This window comes from Xiphophorus couchianus, chromosome 9, assembly GCF_001444195.1.
Source record: "Xiphophorus couchianus chromosome 9, X_couchianus-1.0, whole genome shotgun sequence".
Taxonomy (NCBI): Eukaryota; Metazoa; Chordata; class Actinopteri; order Cyprinodontiformes; family Poeciliidae; genus Xiphophorus; species Xiphophorus couchianus.
The window spans coordinates 21,398,334-21,416,329 of record NC_040236.1 but is presented as its reverse complement, the minus strand read 5'-3'; the positions used below and the strand labels follow the sequence as shown (position 1 = coordinate 21,416,329).

General features: G+C 40.0%; 1 protein-coding gene across 2 annotated transcripts in view; it reads right to left on the bottom strand.

Annotated features, from left to right (window-relative positions):
- The window catches only part of prdm5 (PR domain containing 5), a 52,361-nt gene extending 34,365 nt beyond the window's left edge, over positions 1-17,996 (bottom strand). Inside the window, exons 1-11 of one of the 2 annotated variants that reach the window (XM_028028912.1) lie at positions 17,506-17,996; positions 16,795-16,878; positions 14,283-14,405; positions 11,104-11,272; positions 10,831-11,008; positions 10,465-10,557; positions 10,249-10,370; positions 9,522-9,601; positions 3,068-3,152; positions 1,851-2,008; positions 1,268-1,361 (exon numbers count right to left, since the gene is read on the bottom strand). In XM_028028912.1, coding sequence (XP_027884713.1) covers positions 1,268-1,361; positions 1,851-2,008; positions 3,068-3,152; positions 9,522-9,601; positions 10,249-10,370; positions 10,465-10,557; positions 10,831-11,008; positions 11,104-11,272; positions 14,283-14,405; positions 16,795-16,878; positions 17,506-17,604 — 1,285 coding nt within the window. In that variant the 5' untranslated portion in view covers positions 17,605-17,996. The remainder of the gene's footprint in view (positions 1-1,267; positions 1,362-1,850; positions 2,009-3,067; positions 3,153-9,521; positions 9,602-10,248; positions 10,371-10,464; positions 10,558-10,830; positions 11,009-11,103; positions 11,273-14,282; positions 14,406-16,794; positions 16,879-17,505) is intronic. The other variant, XM_028028913.1, reaches the window with a different exon arrangement.

The window sequence follows — 17,996 nt, the reverse complement described above, 5'->3', positions numbered from 1 at the left end:
CTTAAAGAGAAACAGATAATAAGATAATGTCCCGCTGCAGTGACAGGCTCCTGCTTCAATTCAACCGTTTTAACACTTTCTACTTTTAACTGCAGACAAAAATGCATAATTGATGACGTTGCAACAGCACTTCAGTAAATATGGCATTGAGAAGGAAAAAGTAGAAGATCCCTTTAAGTGCTTTATTGATTTTTTTCCCCCTCTTCCTTTTGTTCTTTTTGGTATTTCTACAGAAAGCAGAACTTAAAACTGGTTCGGTCTTAGAATAACTCTTTGCTGGGTCAGAGCGAATCAACTCTTGTCAGATGCAGGGGACAATCTGCAGCTAACATGGAGACCAACAACAAGCAATTATAAAGTTTCAACTTCCCATACTGTAAATTTCCCCACGTTCTTTGATTCACAACTGGAACAAAATAACTATTAACACTAAAAAGAAGATGAGCAACTGTCTGAAATCTTCCAGCAAGCATTGATGTGAATGCAGACCGATGTTTGCAGAATCAATTAGACTTAACAGGACATTGAAAATGCTGATCAGCATTGCAAAGAGCTTGCAGAAACACTGACTAATGCTTAGAAAACGAGCATATAGTCCTTGAATTTTTCACATTTTATCAACTTATGACCACAAACTTCAACTTCATTTTTATTGAGATTTTATACAGAAGCTCAACATAAAGTAGTCTGAGACACTTTGACACTCGCGAATAAACTACTTGATTGGGGGAACCTTTGTGGAATTTAATCCAGGTTTGAAAGTCCGATGAAGGCCTCCGAGGTTTGTTAGAAAATATTAGTGACCAAACAGCTTAATTAAGCTGAACACAGTAGAGAGGTCAATGGGAAATATGTGGAAAACATTATAACGGAGTTGGGTCATAAGACTATAACAAAAGCTTTGAGAATCTTTAGAGCATTCTTCAATCTATCATCACAGATCCACAGCTCTGGTGGGAGAAACTGTTGACAGGACAAATCTTGGTGGATCAGTGGCAAGAAGAAAGATTGGGCTGAAAGAAAGTAGTAGTGAAAGGTGGAAGGTCACCTGGCTGTATGACCCTAAACATACAGCCAGAGCTACAATGAGAACAGAGCCAGCCAGGTTTCCAAAACTGCGAATCACCGACTTTCTAAATCTGCCTTTGCCTAATTAGGGAGTGCAAAGTTGGTTGAGGTTTGTGGCTGTAAAATGTGGAAAAAATGCAACTTTTGTAAGGGACTGTGAATGAGCAAGCAATCTTTGAAGAACATGGTTCATACTTACTGTTGTGGATGAGAAGGTGGCGCTGCAGAGAGAAGGGGGTGCGGAACAGCGCCTTACACTCCTCGCACTGAAAGGGCCTTTCCTCGGAGTGGGTCTGCAGGGAAGAGTCGGGCAGAGTCAGCGTTTCTCCTAATGAGCAAGCTGAGCCGCCTCCTGCCTCAGCTTGGCCTTTAAGACGGCTTCATAAACTGATTTTAATGGATCATACATAATAGCAGCACCCAATTAGGTCTGGTGAGGTGATGAAGACAAGCGGCTTAAGGGGATTCTTGTGCAAAATGCTTCTGTTTCACCTGACCATGCCCACACCGCTCCGCCTCGCCATCCACTCCCCTATCAATCTGAATGACACCTTAATCCCTAAAGTAAACACGAGGAACCCGGAGGGCTGGAAAGGGCCAGAGACCCCACAGATAACAACCACCAACGAGACCCTGATTGATTACAGCCCTGCTAATGACTAACTTTGAAGTGACAGATTGTTTCCCCAAAGAAAACAATGAATCTATAAAGAGAAGACCTCCTACTCTAACTTAATTTGCTAAAAGACAAACAATAGAGCTCTGATTCTGCGTTTGCTCACCTTCTTGTGATTCTTGTAGACGTTGCGGTGAGCGAACTCTTTTCCGCACAGCTTGCACTTATACGGTTTATCTTCGCTGTGGATGATCTTGTGAGCCGTGACCTGATCCAAACGCTTGAATGACCGACTGCAGATCTCACAGGTGTAGGGCCGCTTCTCTGAGGGACAGATTGATGCAAGTTCTGCTTAGTTAGAAATGAAACTTAAGAAAAGTACAAAAAGTTGAAACTAGATTGTCTAAAAACCACGTGACCCAATTCATCTCATTGTTTGACATTCAGTCAGACTAAAAGTTTCCTGTGTTAGGCCAGTTGGGATTTCTAAAATAATTTCTAGCTCCTAAATCTTAGAACAATGAGACATAGAATTTCTTCTATTGTTTCCTAGAAATTCAGAAGGTTATATGTAGCAAGCTGAACTTGCCAAGTGTAGACATTTTTGGGAACAAAAGCAAAAAAGTGAAGATATGAATTGAAACAAGTCCTGTAACCACATGGGCTGAGAGACTACTCAGAGACGAAGTAGCCATTATTCAAAAATAAATGGAAAAGGCCTGATTACACCTTTGCAAAGGCACAGAGGGACAAAGACTCTATTTTATGGAGACATGTCTGATGAAACTAAGCTTGTAGTTTGGCCATAATGACCATCATTATACGTTGGAGGTAAAAGGAAAAACATTACCAGTTTAAGAACTTCGAAGTAAAAGCTGTTGCAGCATCGTGTTGTGGGAGTTTGTGCTTCACAAAAAAGATGGCATTCATAATGTTGGGATATTGAATCAACATCTGAAGACATCAGCCAAGAAGTTAACGTTTGGCGGATGACCCTCAGTGTCCAGCCAAATTCATTACAAAGTGTCGGATGGAAAACAAACTCATTGTTTTGGAGTTACCATCACAAAGCGCTGATCTCAGTCCCGTAGAAAAGGCGGCCTACAAACCGGACTCAGATACTCTAGTTCAGTAAGAGGTCTAGGAAACTTATGAGAAGCTTGTTGATACTCGAAGTATAATACCAAAGTCATACCATTCAAAAAGGCAATGCTACCAAAAACTATCAAACCTGTACGTAATAATGTAAAGTATTACAAATTCTCATTGTTCTGGCATTTAGCAAATAGGAAATTGAAAATCCCAACTGACTTTAAACAGGGCACGTTTACTCGTGTAATAATCTGGTTTCCACTGTGCTCAGTTGATGGAGTGTTTTCTTACCAGAGTGTGTGATCATGTGGCGTTTCAGCTGGTTGGTTGAGATGAATTTTTTGTCACATGCATGACATTCAAATATTTCGTGTATCTACAATAAAAAATAAATGACAATGAGTTTATGTTAAAGCCATGCAAATGTTTTTTTTTTTCTTCTTCCTTTAAAGCCAGGGCCGACGGGAGCTCGGGGGTATAATTCTGGGATGGACAACTGTTGCAAAAATCTTGACTGTTTTCATTAGACTGATGTCCACACACAGAAAAGCAATTAAAGTGATGAAAAGTCTCAATCCCTTCATTGCTTCAGTGCGTGCTTCCAATAATAGCGCTTTTAATAGTTCCCACAGCTACAATAGCATATGCTAATGCAACACAGCTCCTCTTGTCAGTGCTGCTTCTGCAGAAGCTTGTTCAGCTAAATGATGATAATGGAAGTCTTAAGCTGCTTTTCAGCTAAAGTGTCATTATGGAAAGTTTGATTGCTCCTCGGCTTGAAAAATACTTCATGCTCGGGCGGAATTGATTGAAGTTGTGAGAACATGCCACGTTACGCAGTCATAAATGTGCCATATTTATAATAACACTTTATGTTTTGGTAGGGAAGGGATTCTTTGGAGCGTTTCCACCTTCCAGGGGAAAAGTAATTTGTCAAGATCTGATTCGATGGTGACACAAATTCTGCCTCTCTGATGTTTGTGTTATGACAGGCAACAGATCACTGTGTGTGTGCGTATGCGGGGGTGGGTGTGTGTGTGTGACTCAATTTAAATTACTGCCTCGTTTAATGGCTTGGTCTGCGAAACTGGTCGAGGTACAAGAGGCATTCATGACAATCTAGATTCACATCTGGATTTACGTGCATAAAACAATTTGGAAAAAATTAATGAAAGAAAATACAACGCTTTCAAAAAGTATTAACATTCTCTTAAAAACTTGTGCCCCATGAAGTCATAACAACCACAAACTCTAATGTATTTTGTTGGGATTTTCTGTGATAGATGAACATAAAGTATCATGTAATTTCGAAGTAGGAAAAACTGGTGCATGGTTTTGTACAAATAAAAACCCAAAAAGAGTGTCAACCATTTAAGATCAGCCAGGGTTAAACTCCAGCAGAACGGTAACTCCAAACATAAATAGTCACAATTGAACAGTTTAAATCAAAGCATATCCATGTGATGTAATGACCGAGTCGCAGCCAGGAACTACATCCAATCCAGAATCCATAGCAAGACTAGAAAATTGGTGGCAGCAACGGCTCTCCATCTAATTTGTGGCAACTTTAGTTAGTATGCAAGTGCAGAAAAAAGCCAGAAATAAGTCCATGCACCACTTTGTGTTGATCAGGTCACAAAGAATCTCAATAAAATGAAACAAGGTTTGTGGCAGTAATTTTTGAAAAGACTCATGGGACAAAACTGATGCATTTTAACGTTATATTAATCTATGTATGAAGTTTAAATACTGGAAAAAAGAATGTCTTTTGCTGCTTTTTAACTGCAGTGAAATTATTCTGTCACAACTTTGTCAACTAGAAAAAGCTGTTATAGTTCTCCTAAAAAGTTCTTGCATAAAATCCACACATGAGTTTGGCGAGGTCGCCGTACTCCGATCGATTCATCAAAGTTTAATGCTGTTTTCTTAAGCTAGTTGTATATTTTACTGTCTCTGGTTTTGTTGCTGCAATAGGATCAAAACACTTTTCCAGCATCCGCAGTGAAATAGTGATTCTCTGTTTCAGTGGCCACACAGGAACACCTTACTCTTACTGCAAAACACAAAGGAGATTTTAAACAGGAGAGCTCCGAGTCAAAGATAGCTGAGGTAGATTAAACGCCCCAGAGGAACAACCGTACTGTAAATCCCAGCTTCCAGGTGACTTTAAGTCTTACAAAGTGTGGCATTCGAAGATGAACAAGCCAACAGGGGTTTTGTCTGTAGCTCGATCTGAGTGATGAATTTTGACAACAGAAAATTACAATTCCCAATTACCACCATTTTTAATGAAAGCCAAGCGATGACAGCCGCTGGGGTGAGTTATCGGAGACGGCCAGGATGCTCATATGTAACACCAAAAGTCCCTCAACGTGCAGCTTTGACCTGGCTGAAGAGCAGCTAGGATAACAACACGTCCAAAAGAAACTCCTCGAACATTTTTTATTTGGTTTTACAACGAATGTCATAAAGAATAAGAATAGACTGCAAACATATTCAAATCTCCGTAAACTTTTATATTCCCGGGTAATATTGCGAAAGACTAACAAAAAGTAGTGAAAAGGAAGGAAATGATACAATATGTTTTACAACTAAAAATATGAACAGTGTGGCCGGAGAGTCCTAACAAGCTGTCGGCCATATTGATAGAGACCAGTTAAATAATGTAAATAAACTCATTTGTAAACATAAAAGGACTCATGTCATGCTGTATATTTCACATGCACTCACTCACTTTTGCAGTACATGACGAACAATTACTCTCATTACTACCTGTGCAGATGGTTTTTTTGAACTGCTGAACTCTCAAATGTGCGTTCATCTTCACAATGAGGTCATGTAAAATCATGTTCTGTATAATATTTCAACGTAATTGCCGACAGCTAATAAAGTCTGATCCCATAGTCAATTCCCTGGAAAACATGAGTGTTTTTTATGCCATGGCTCTAAGCTGAGAGCATCAAAGCCATCAAATGTTCACTGTGGATCAAATTTTTTTCTTCTGCAGATGTGACTTTATTAACGACGAGTCGTCGTTTCACTGCTGAAACGACGACTCTGTTGTGCGAGTATTGCTATTTACATTTTTTGAATTAGATGAAATTATACAGAATGGTTCACCTTCAAGTACGTTCACGAGCATAAACTTCGACGAGCCAAACCTCCATGTGTGAAATCACTGAGTGCACCACAACAACTCTTGATCATGTGGATGTAGTTACTGAGGGAAGAAGACTCACATTTTGCCTTTATTAAGCATCAGTGAGATGTTTAAAATGAATTCTAAATGGTTTTTCTACAAAACACTAAGACATGTCGACGGTTTATTTAGGTGAGAGATTGAGACTTTCATCAGGTAAGAAAGAAATGGAAATGTTGACAGCGATTTGGAAATATCAGATTAAAATTTCTACATTCTGTTGGGATTATATCCAAAGACAGATGTTTACAGGTAGCCATGCTAACTGTGCTAATCATGCTAATCAGTAAAAATTAGATAGCAAAATTAGAACTCTGTAGTCATTTCATCATTGCTTGACAAAATTAGTAAAACTCTGTTTTACCACCTCTGTTCTCTCATACACCCAGTGTGACATCACCTCTTCCTGTATACTAAATACTCTCGCCAGAAATGCTATAAAGAATTTTTTTGAACACTTTTACAAAACTTATAGAAAGTGGAAATTGAATGTTGTCAATGAATTTTGATTGGTGAATCTCTCACTATTAATTTAAAACCAGTAATGATCTTTTCTTGTAGTTATTTGGACATTCACTTGGAGAATGACAGGACAACAAGCTAAAAGACTACACATCGGATCCCTGGTATTTGGAGATGTTAGGGATTACGGCCGCCAGCAAATAGATAAAAATCCGCAAATACTTCCTCTGATGTATCCTCAAGTGACGGAAATTAGGAAGACTGTGGTCTGAGGATACAACCAATCAGCGCCAAAGGAAAATGAATGGTGCTCCTGGATTGGCCGCTTTGCAAACACCAGGCCATTGGGCCTATAAGCTTCCCAGGCTGCATTTTCTTTTCAATATTTTAGATATGCGCTACAAAAAAATCTGAAACTAGACAAATTTTGAAGGAATAATTCGGAAAATCTGAAAATAGGTAAATCTGTGACTACAAAAGCACAAATAGGCAAATGTTAAAAAAAAAACAAGGCTACACAACTGTGAACAACATTAACAAATATATGTAGTAAGTGCTGAATACATTTACTTGTGATTCTACGCTGAATGCCTAACAAATTAATGTTCCTTGGTTCATTAGCTGAAGTGACCGGGTAGCAGTCAGTAAGCTTTTGACATCAACAGATGGTCTGAGCCTGAATCAGATCTTTGTCTGAGATCTGACTGAGGTATTACACAAAAAGTACATTTTAGTATTGTATTGTTTTGATGCTGGTGATTAGAAGCCAAAAGCAGATCAGAGCCAGACTCTTGATGAAAGATGAGGATTAAATCAAAGACAGGTGATGGAAAGCTGGACAGGAACAACAGAGGAACCACGAAACCAAAGAGCTGAAATTCTAGGCGGAGTGATTTCTGACATGGAAACCAGGTGACTACAATCAGCAAAATGAATGGCAGCTTGAGTGAAGAAACTGTGAAAACTAGAGCAATGGCAGAACAGAAACGCAAATAATTAAAAGCGCACCAGTCCAAAAAGGGGTAAATATAAAAACTAAAGAAATAATTTGAAATACTAGAGCCAAAATGCAGAAATCTCAGCTACATTTTCAAAGTTTTTCCTTAATATTTATCACTAAACTCAATGCATTCAGTGACCAAATGAGCAATTTACAGCATTACATAGGAGAAAAGCTGAACATGACATTGCCAAGTAAGGTCTTGAGCTAAATGTTCCAAAACGTTGTGAAGTAAATCCCATACTTTCAGTGGAAAGCATTGCACTTGGGTTGTTATAAATGTTATAACCGATTATTTAAAATGATTTATGCAATAGCAGCTAATTGCGCTAAAATTACAGCTGTGTGACTCAGAGGAATGCAGTCTGATGAGTACTTACCCAAACATGAGTGACCAAAAGCGCGAAACAAAACTAGCAAGATATCCACAGTAACAAAAGCAAACATTTGTCTGCATAAAAAAAATAAATTGTGGGGGGGGAATTATTTAAACAGCTGTGTTCAAATCTGCAATCCATCAATAAGAGGGAGAGAGGATCCTGACGCCAAAGTTAAAATCTTACGGTCTGCCAATAGAGGCTCTTAAATTTCACAAGACCTGTTTGGATGAGCCAGTGAAAGAGGAACCAGCCCACTGCTCTGTGTCGCCCAGCATACATTTGCAACAAATTGATCATAAAGTGGGGGAACAAATGATCACAGGAGCACATAAAGCACTTCAGAACGTGAGATACAGAGGTTAGAGGGCGTTACAGACGGCGTACGGCGGGATGGAAACGAGCGAGCTGGAAGAAACGGCTCCAAAGAGAGACCGCTGTAAAAACTGAGCGAGCTGAGTAAATCCTCAGCAGATCCAAGCCTGTTCTCCGTCAGGCTGCATGAAGAGCAGCGATATTTAACAGCTGTCACCGGTCCGGAAATGTATTTAGATCTGGACTTAGACTAGGCCATTATACCACCAGACCATGCTTTTTTTTCCCCCCGTATTGCTCTGGTGGGGGTTTCGGGGTCGTTGTCGGGTCCCGGTCTCAAATCTTTCAGCAGTTTTTAACCGGTTTTATTTTGGGAGAGCGATGTATATAGCTCCATAAACTTTGCCCTGTCCATGCCGAACAAAAACATCCCCTCGACGCAAAGCCACCATCACCATGTTTCATAGTGAGGACGGTGTGTTCAGGATGATCTGCAGTTTTAGTTCCAGTCACTCAAGACGTTTTGTACCACAAAGATACATTTTAGTCTCGTTTCACCAGAGCCCTTCTCCACAGTGGGGTGGTTTCATTTTCACTGAGCACACAGTGAAAAGTGGCATTAGTTAGGGGTAGGGATGCAAATATTCAACTTACAAGTAATTGTCTTTTAATATTTTATTAGATTAAAATTAGTTCCAATCAATTAACTAGTAACGTCTGCTCAGACCTTCTTTTAGTGTTTTAGTTGGGCTGCGACCTGGAAGAGGGCGCTGCTAGTCATCTTTAAGCGGAGCCAGTCGATACCGAAACAAAGATGGCAGAGCCATACTAGAACGGGAAAGAGAAACAGGCAGAGTTCAGCGTGGGATACAAAATGCTCTTTACGCGGTTCTGTTTTGAAATGTAAACACTCGACAAGATCCCAAGGTTTCATTTTCATGGCGCTCATTCAACCGAGCCACAATGACGGAGCAGCGTCAACTTTTCAACCAAGAACTACTGATGTGATACGAGGGTGAGGATGTGATGGCAGAGGAGTAGAGGGGGATAACGCAGAAAAATTTAAACATTGTGGGGGAAATAGCACGATGAGAATAATCAAGGTTGATTTCTGAGGGTTGCCGTGAGTTAAAAGGGAAGTTTTAACATTTCTTCAAGAGCAACCACAGACTTAGCATCTCTGTTACTGGGGGGTTAAGTGTTTAATTTTTTTTTTTTTCTATTCAGTAACCTGTGAGGTTCTTATTTTGCTACATTTTATAAATATCTCTTATGTTTGATAATGTGAGAAATCAGCATTTAACAGAGTTGACTTATAATGATGACGGGTATCACAATAAAGACCACCAACCTGAGTACGTTTGCAAGATGCTGTGTTTGAGAACGTCTCACCTTTCTGTGCTCCTGAAGATTCAGAGAAGAAGAACATTTTCTGTTGCATATGGTGCAAGTGAGTTTCCGTCGTGCACTTCCTTAAAAAAAAACAAACATAAATGACAAAAGTAGAGCCAAATTTATGAATGAGCATGGATCAATAAAAAAAACTGACCAGTTTATGATTGCATGTACAGTAAACCCACTGTTTTGTAAAGCCTTTATCCCCATTTAAATTACCAGATAAACATCTGTTGTGTCTGATCCGCTCCCTCCCTCCCTCGCCCACACACACACTCTCCCCATCCCCACCACGTTTTTGGAAAAGAATGAAGGCCCGACTTTCAGCTCCATCAGCCTCTCAGATGAATATCTTAATCTCTCTTTGATACGCGATTCACATCCGAGGCTCTCGCGGATTCCGCGCTGCCCTACATCCCATCATAAATAGCTATGAAAGCTCAATTATCTGGCGGAGCAAAGCCGCCCCAGAAAACACAGGTCAGCAATTACGGAGCTCATGTAATTAGAGACGGGTCTTAACACTGGAGAGGTTCTAAACTGATCGAGGTCACGTTCGTTTTTTGCCTTTTTTTGTTCCTTGAGCGTTCATGGGCAAGCGCGTTCGTTACATGAAAACAATAATTGATGGGGCGGTAGTTGTATATGAGTGCATCGGGAGGAACAACAGACGGAGAGCATCAAAGACAAAGGCACCGCGCCGAGTGCAAACACAGATTCCCACCTGTGTGAACGTTTCCTTTATGTTTCTTCAAAGCGTCCTTGCTTTTGAATCGTTTCCCACAGCTTTCCGCTTTGCATATGAACCTGGCGTCTCCTTTGCATGCTTCCTTGTGCTGTTCGAAACTGTGCAACGGGAAATATGGAAGGGAAATTAGGAGGAACGAAATAATTCAGTTTCACACGCAAGAAGGGGTGTGTGTGTGTGTGTGTGTGTTACCTGGATTCTGAGCTGAAGGTGTTGTGGCAAAGGGAACACTGATGAGCTTTAGAGTCGCCCGACGGGTCAAGCGACTCAGAACAATGTAAAACGCTGAGGAGGAACCACAAATGTAGAACAAATCAGATGCGATCATGAAATAAAATAAAAAAACAATATAGCAACAAGAATTGTGCAACCCACAGCTCTGCATCTTAACTCTCTCTGTTTGCTGTAACCTGAAATGTTACAGTGTCTAGTCTTATAAAAGACTAGACGCCGTCCTATTCCATGTATTTAAGCTAAACACAGGATTTTTCTATATTTTTCAGTCTTTGATTATGCTGCTCCCTAACAACCAGCTAAGTGACAGATGAATAAACCCACTGGCGCTGCAGAGCTTGTTTGACGGGGAACTTCTTGCCACAGTTCCTGCATTTGAAGTCCTTCTCCTCGGTGCTGGGCCTCTGGTGCAGACTCTGGAGGTGCGCCGCCAAGATCTCCTCACTGGGAAAGCTGCTCTCGCACAGCAGGCAGGGGTGGTCCTCCTTCTTTATAACAAGTTCTACACAGATATGCGAAGACGTCACTCACAGAAGAACCCAAACGGGTTTCCTTTCTCATGGTTTCGTACACCGATTGAGAACGATTCGAGTTTACCCATTTCCACAAGATGTTTGGCCTCTTTGCTGTTCTCGTCCTCGTCTTTCACGACTTCTTCCTCCTCCTCCTCCTCCTCTTCTTCCATGTCGCTGTCCAGGTAGCCAATCAGGAGCTCTGTGTCTGTCTCTATGTCATCCACGGCCAGGTAGAAGATGTTCTCTCCGTCCTAGCCCAGAAAACAGGACGTCGTCACGTTTGATAAGGCATTGCGATAAAGTGGGAGTGTATCGTATCGTATTGTTTCTCATTTATCGTGATAAGATTTTGGTTTATTGTTGTCACAGTAAATTCGAATTAGGGATATTTAAAAAACCCTAAAACCGTCCTCATTTTCAGGATTACTTTTTTTTTATCCACTGTTTGCTCAAGAAGAATATCAATAAATATAAAAAATAATAAATTCTGTCCGTTAAGGATTAAAAGGTTCTGTTAGAAAACATTAGCAAACACGGAATATGGACTTAGAATTTCATCCCGATATTTTTTGGTAGCATTGTGATAGCAATAAAGATTATAATGAAAAAAAAACTACTAGGGTACGTTAAAAAGTGTGATTTATATCCCTAAACTGCGCACACTAATTGCATTTAACCATATTGCAGAATTTCTTGATTTTTATTGGTGATGTTATGGGAAAAAAACAGTGAAAAAAAAGCAAAAGAAACTATTTCTGATAATCCTGTATGTTTAGTTTTTTTTTGTATTTACAATCAGTAAATGAAATTTATCATGAACACAATGAATCAAAGTTATTGGAAGCTAATCCCAGTTGATGGGAATACGGACGGAGCCACATACGGCAGCAAAGCTTTCTGTCTAGGACGGAAGTTTACTTTCCAGAACAGCGCGAGCTAAAAAGTGCACCCAGAGACATTTCTACATGTAGAAATGGCCTAGTCAAACCTCAAACAGTCCAAGAAGCAGTAAGACTTGCAGAACACGGTGGAACGTAGAGACAGAAACACTCTGACCCGGTTCTAGAACATTTTATTTTACAGTCAGTCTACCGAAGCCTGCCGGGGGCGGGGGGGACTGAACCCATTACACCCAGACAACACTCGTTTAAAGCCTGATTGAGGCCACAGGTCAAAGGCATGGAACCTTAAAAATGTGTTCATTTACTCTGCTTGTCCTGAAAGGTCATGTTAATAAAATCAAACCGTCATTTTGTTTTAATTATAGGATTCTAAATGTACATAAATAATGATTACCAAGAGGAAAACCAAACAATAAATGTCACTGTTGATGAAACACAGAGGTCTAACTCACATGCGTGACCTTTAAACAACCAATCACACTGTGTGTTCCAGCATTAAGGACAGAAACTTGGCCCTAAGACCTAAGTGTTCATGTTCTTTTCTTTCCTTCTCTATTTTTCTTCCGTCATGGGAGAGCTATCTTTTTTTTTCTTTTTCTTTTGTCTTTTTACACTAAAGTGCAAGAGGTGAAGTTTATGAGCCAGAGCTCTGACCTCACATGTTTGTCTGTCCCTTCAGAAATGTTTTTTATGTTTCTCTTTTCTTCTTCTTCAATTCATCTGATTTTTTTTTTTTTGCTAGGAAGCTGCAGACCTGGCTACTGTTGTTGACACATCATTTATCACAAGAGTCATATAAAAGATATGTTTTCTCAGCCATTTAGGAATACAAAATTGAGATAAGGAATTTTGCTTCGTATCCAACTTTACACCCCAAATTACACTCGTAATGGTTCCAACATCTGGCTGCAGAGGGACGCGGCGTCCAAGGAACATATTCAGACCATAAGCATCCTTTAAGCAAGCGATTGTATTTGTGAAACATATTTTTATAATATAAAAAAATAATAATAATTGTAGCTGTCAACGAGGATTTCCTGTCAGTTGTCAGTGTTTGCTCCAGGCTTGTCTGCTCCAGTCCGTATGAATGTAAATTAAATTCACATGACCTCTTGGTTGTGTTTCTCGGTGCTACGCAAAAGTATGTCAATTATTTCACACTTTGTCCTTTCACAAGCACACATTTCAAGTCTATTTCTGAGGGATTTTATGCGATGGATCAACATTAAGCGCTGCATGGCCGTAAAGTCCAAGGAAAATAAGACGTGATTCACATTTTATTAACAAATAGGTCATAAAAGTGTCTCGAGGGTTTGTGTTCAGCTCTGAGTTGACACTCTGTAAGGACTTCCTCTCACGGCAATAACAATTTTTTCGTGGCATTTCTCTAACAGGTTTCTACGCCTATATACATTTTTGTATAATAACACAAGCTAATAGGGTTTAATAATGTTTTCGTGTTCTCACAATTAGTATTTTTAGGACTATTCTAATATCCTATTTTCTGCTTATGAATAATTTGATTGGCAAAGTTTTGATAGCTTTAAATAAACCATGACATTTTTTTTTTTTTTTTACGTTTTGCAAAATTGAACTACAGTATTCATATTTTTACATATAACCCATTGTGTAAAGTTTAAAGAATATGTGACATGGCTTAAAAGATGAAAAAATATGAATTTGGGAAAAATAACTCGCATCTTACGGCGCTTTCGCACAAGCAAATATCCTTCTAAGCTCTAATAAACGACACATTTGACATCAGAAGTTTACAAAATTTGTTCATAAATGAATTACGGTACTATTACCGCTTGATTAAAGCAGTGGGGTTTTTTTATATTTTGCGTCCCATGTGGCCCAGGTGTGAGCTTCTCCTCTCCCTTTCACTTATCTTTACATTGTAGCTTCCAAGCAAATCACAATCATTTTTCACTTCCAAAGGCAGCTGGCTGTAATGGATTTTATTTAGCTGCACCAGAGTGAAGCGGGTGGAATACAAAACCAAGCCACACTTTAAAGATTTTTGGAAGGAAAAATTTTTTTTGAAAGCCATGTAGTCACTTCCTTCCACTTGACTGTTACGGGCTACGATTGTTTGAGTCTGTCAGGTAAAATCCAGACGAAACACTTTAAACTTTGTGGCTGTGACATGATGAGATGAGGAGAACTCGGAGGAAAATGGACGTATTTGCAATGGCAAACGTCTGCCCAAAACTACGAGGAAAAAGCGAACATTTCGGATTATTCCAGGAAAGCGCTCGAGGCAAAGAGACACGTTTCTTTACTCCCCTATCCTGCAGCCTGTTTTATTGATCGCGTTAAGGCTGAGGGATTCATTGTCTGCTGAGTGGAAATGTACCTGAATGGCTGCCAAGTTCTTCTGCTCCTGTGAAGGCGCCTGATGGACAAACCGCAGCCAGTTGGCATGGCGAGGATTACTTGCATCCAGAATATACAGAACATCCCCTTTACTGCCACGAACCTGAAAAAAACAGAAAAGGAAAGGAAAGAAAACAGAGCGACTGTGAGAGCTTTCAGAAACGAACAACTGCTTCTTTTTTTAGCTTCTTTCTCCTCCCGGCTTGATGCCTTGAAGATTGGTCCTCTGCACAACAAAGAGCACTGGCCTTTCCCGTGAACACCTGGTCACTGAACGCAGCTCCGCGCCTCACAATGTGACAACAACAGATAACTGCAGCGTTTTCGCCACAGGTTGTCACCAGCTACTTCGCACCCAACAAGTGACGAGAGTCAGCCTTTACATCGGCTTTGGCTCATTGATCTGCTACGTAATTACATGTTTCCTTTATCACACAGAAGCAGAGAATCTCTTTGGTTAAACCTGCGTTTTTGAAGACACCTGTGTTCTCCGATAAAGGATGCATTTTTTTTTTCTACTTAATTCCAATGACGTTTCCGTGCTAAGACTGCGAACTCTGTTCACTTTTTAATTCTAGATACTGTTAATTATAAAACGTTTACGCATGATCTGTCATAGCTGTTAGCTTAACCTCACATCTGTACTGTTATAGTTGAAGTTTTTAATAAATTTGTTTGTGCAATAAAACTAACAAAGAATAAATAAATTTCATTGCACAAAATCCGCTGAAAATTCTAACTTTTCCTTCTTTTTTTATTATTTGTTTCTACACAGTTAGCCCTTTATATTCATGGCTAGTCTTCCTCCAAAAGTTTTTCCCTTGCTCTCATTCCGCCGATCTTAAACACGCCAACATCTGCTGACATCTGGCTTTTGAACGCACGGGGAAGCAGTTTGATTGGCATTGGGATAGCATGAAATTTCTCCCCAGCTGTCATGGGTATTTGTCAGCTCTGGTCAGCGTTGATGGAACAACGACCTGGAAAAGGAACAAAACAATCTGACAATAACATATTTATAATCGACAGCAACGAATTGGGAGGAGTGGGGGAATATAATAATAATTTAGATCAATCAGGTGTATTTCTCCCAACAGCTGCTCGCTCTATGTGGCAAATAAAAAGGTATGTAGCGTTAGGTGATGTTTCATCGTTAGCTTACTGCTTTCTGCTCTGCCCCAAACTGAGCAGGTCGCCGTGACAGCTTGAATTTTAAGTTTTTGAAGATTGTGCGCTGAAAAGTGATTTATTCGGCTTAGTATTGTTATGAAAGAAAAAGGTCCGTATCCGCTTTTGCAAAATGAGAACGATCCAAGCGTCTCATTACAGTATTACGGCACACGTCAGTAAAACAAAGCTCCAATGTGATCAAACGCTCAAATACAAAGTCCTTAAACCAAATCTATCTTTCTAGGCATCACCTGAAACTAAATAATTAGCGCCACTCTGACAAAAATATGTCTTTTTATATATTCTTATGGCAGTTCAGTGGCTGTCCTACGTAAAAAAAAAAAAAAATTAAAGACAAATACTCTATTTTCTGTCAATTCAAGCACATTTTTTTCTTTGATAATAATAATAATGATAATAAAAATTCTTACTTACACTGCTTTTGAAATACGAAGATCATATAAGGAAAAACAAATTTCAACATCATATGTTTATTTTAAAAATCCGATGTTTAAAATAGATATCTGTGCATATTTTAGGCCCAGATTGGACAGAAAATAGCGACACAGCTGATCAAGAGCAACACTGTTGTGTTCGTTTAAATGAAAAAGTAAAACACATACTTGTCAAACTAAAGAAAAAAACATAATAATAATAATAATAATAATAATAAACTACAAACTGTTTGTAAAGGAGTAAGTATTAAAAGATTTTGAGCATTGAACTTATTTTATGAAATACAAAATAAAGAAAATATCTACTTGTTTTTTAAACAAACATGAAATTTGAATGATATTTCATGGTTGTAACTCTGGTTTTATATGAATATGCATATCTTCCAACATGGGATGTGGGTCTACTGTAAAAACAGACATGGTTACAGTACACACCAAAGCATATTTATGTGTTTGAGTGGTCCAACGAAAGTCCAGGCTTAAGTCTAACTGGCACCATCTGTTCAATGTGACTGGACTATTTTTGCAAAGAAGTAAAGATGTGGAACACTGGAAAAACACACCCCTAAAGACCTTCAGCCGTAAACATACTCAACTCAGCAGGGTTGAACTCAAATGCACACCACACTTTTCAGATCGGAGCATGAAAACTGATTTCGAAAATAATTTCTCCTTTTACTTCAGAACCTGGCTGATCTACTACTACATGTTCCAACTTCCAAGTTACCCAGATGTTTCCATCGTCGTGTAACGATAATTTTTCACTTATTACAACTAGTGGGGGCGTGTTGGCTTTTTGTTTTCTTGTTTTAGTGTGTGTACAACTGAACGGTGTGCAGCACAGCTTATAGTGAACGGTTCATTCACCTCCCACATCAGCCTGGTGTCCGAGCTTTCATCCAGCTCACTGGGCAGCTTTTTCTCACCGGCGAACGGACCGAACTTTTCCCCCTGGAGCATGAAGAGAGGGAATAACTTCAGTAAAACAAGGAAAACAAGGTCATGGGAGACTTACGTCAACACGTACACTGTCAACGTGATATAGAAGTATAGTAAAAGACATTTACAAGGGGCGTGGTTAAAAGTTGTAACATTGTATTCAGCTACCGCCTCGTATTAACAATTTGACAAAGCGACTCCATCCCCGCTGACGCATGAACCCCGTCATCCTCTGACACGTTTCAGAGCTTTAGGAGTCTCCTCTGCATATACGGGAGCGTAATGGATGTGTATGTTTTAAGTAAAATGGCGCTAAAAGGTTGGGGAGGGGGGAAAAAAAACAAAAAAAAACCAATGGATAAATGATTATGAACGCGGAGGCGCGAGACAGCTTCCTCGCGGACGTGACTCCGTGGAGGAACCGCTGCAGTTACTGTAGCTACGTGGCATCTAACGTCACAGCAGCCTGGAGCTCACAGCGAGGCTTTGACAGCGACTGAGAGAAACAAGGCGAGCAAACTATCTATCTACAGCGCGACGGGAAAAAAAAAAAAAAAAAAGCTTTTTAAAAGTAACTTCAAAACGCCTCCGGTGTACAAACTCAAACCCATTAGTCGTCGCAGTCGGAAAACCACAAACCTTTTTCACTCGCCTCGCCGTGTAAAGACCGATTCCATCCTGGACCTTTGACGATTTCAGAGAAAACCTGTCTGGCACGTACATACCCAACATTGTCATCACTTGGAAACGTTTCCTTCAGTGATAATTAGTTGGTTGTTTTGTGTGTCAGCGGCAGTGGAGGAGCTTTTGGCGGTTTTGAATTGAAAGCAGAGAGTTTCTCCTCAGAGCGGGTCCAGGTTGAACCTCTCTGTTGGTCCTGCTTGTAGAAAGGCAAAGCAGCGTCCTGATTGGTCCAAAGTTCTGCAGCCGGGGGGCTACCTTTCTGCCCTGCTGCACGCCGCAGCCTGCGTTTCTCCCGGGCTGCACCGAAGAGGCAGCTGCTTCTTAGCACAAGCAGCTGGGTTGTACACACAGCTGCAATGGTGACCGGTCTCAGTGGCGTGGTGACTTCCCAAAAAGCAACTAAAAACAGGAAAAGTTAGGGGATGGAAGACAGGAAAAAAACTGAG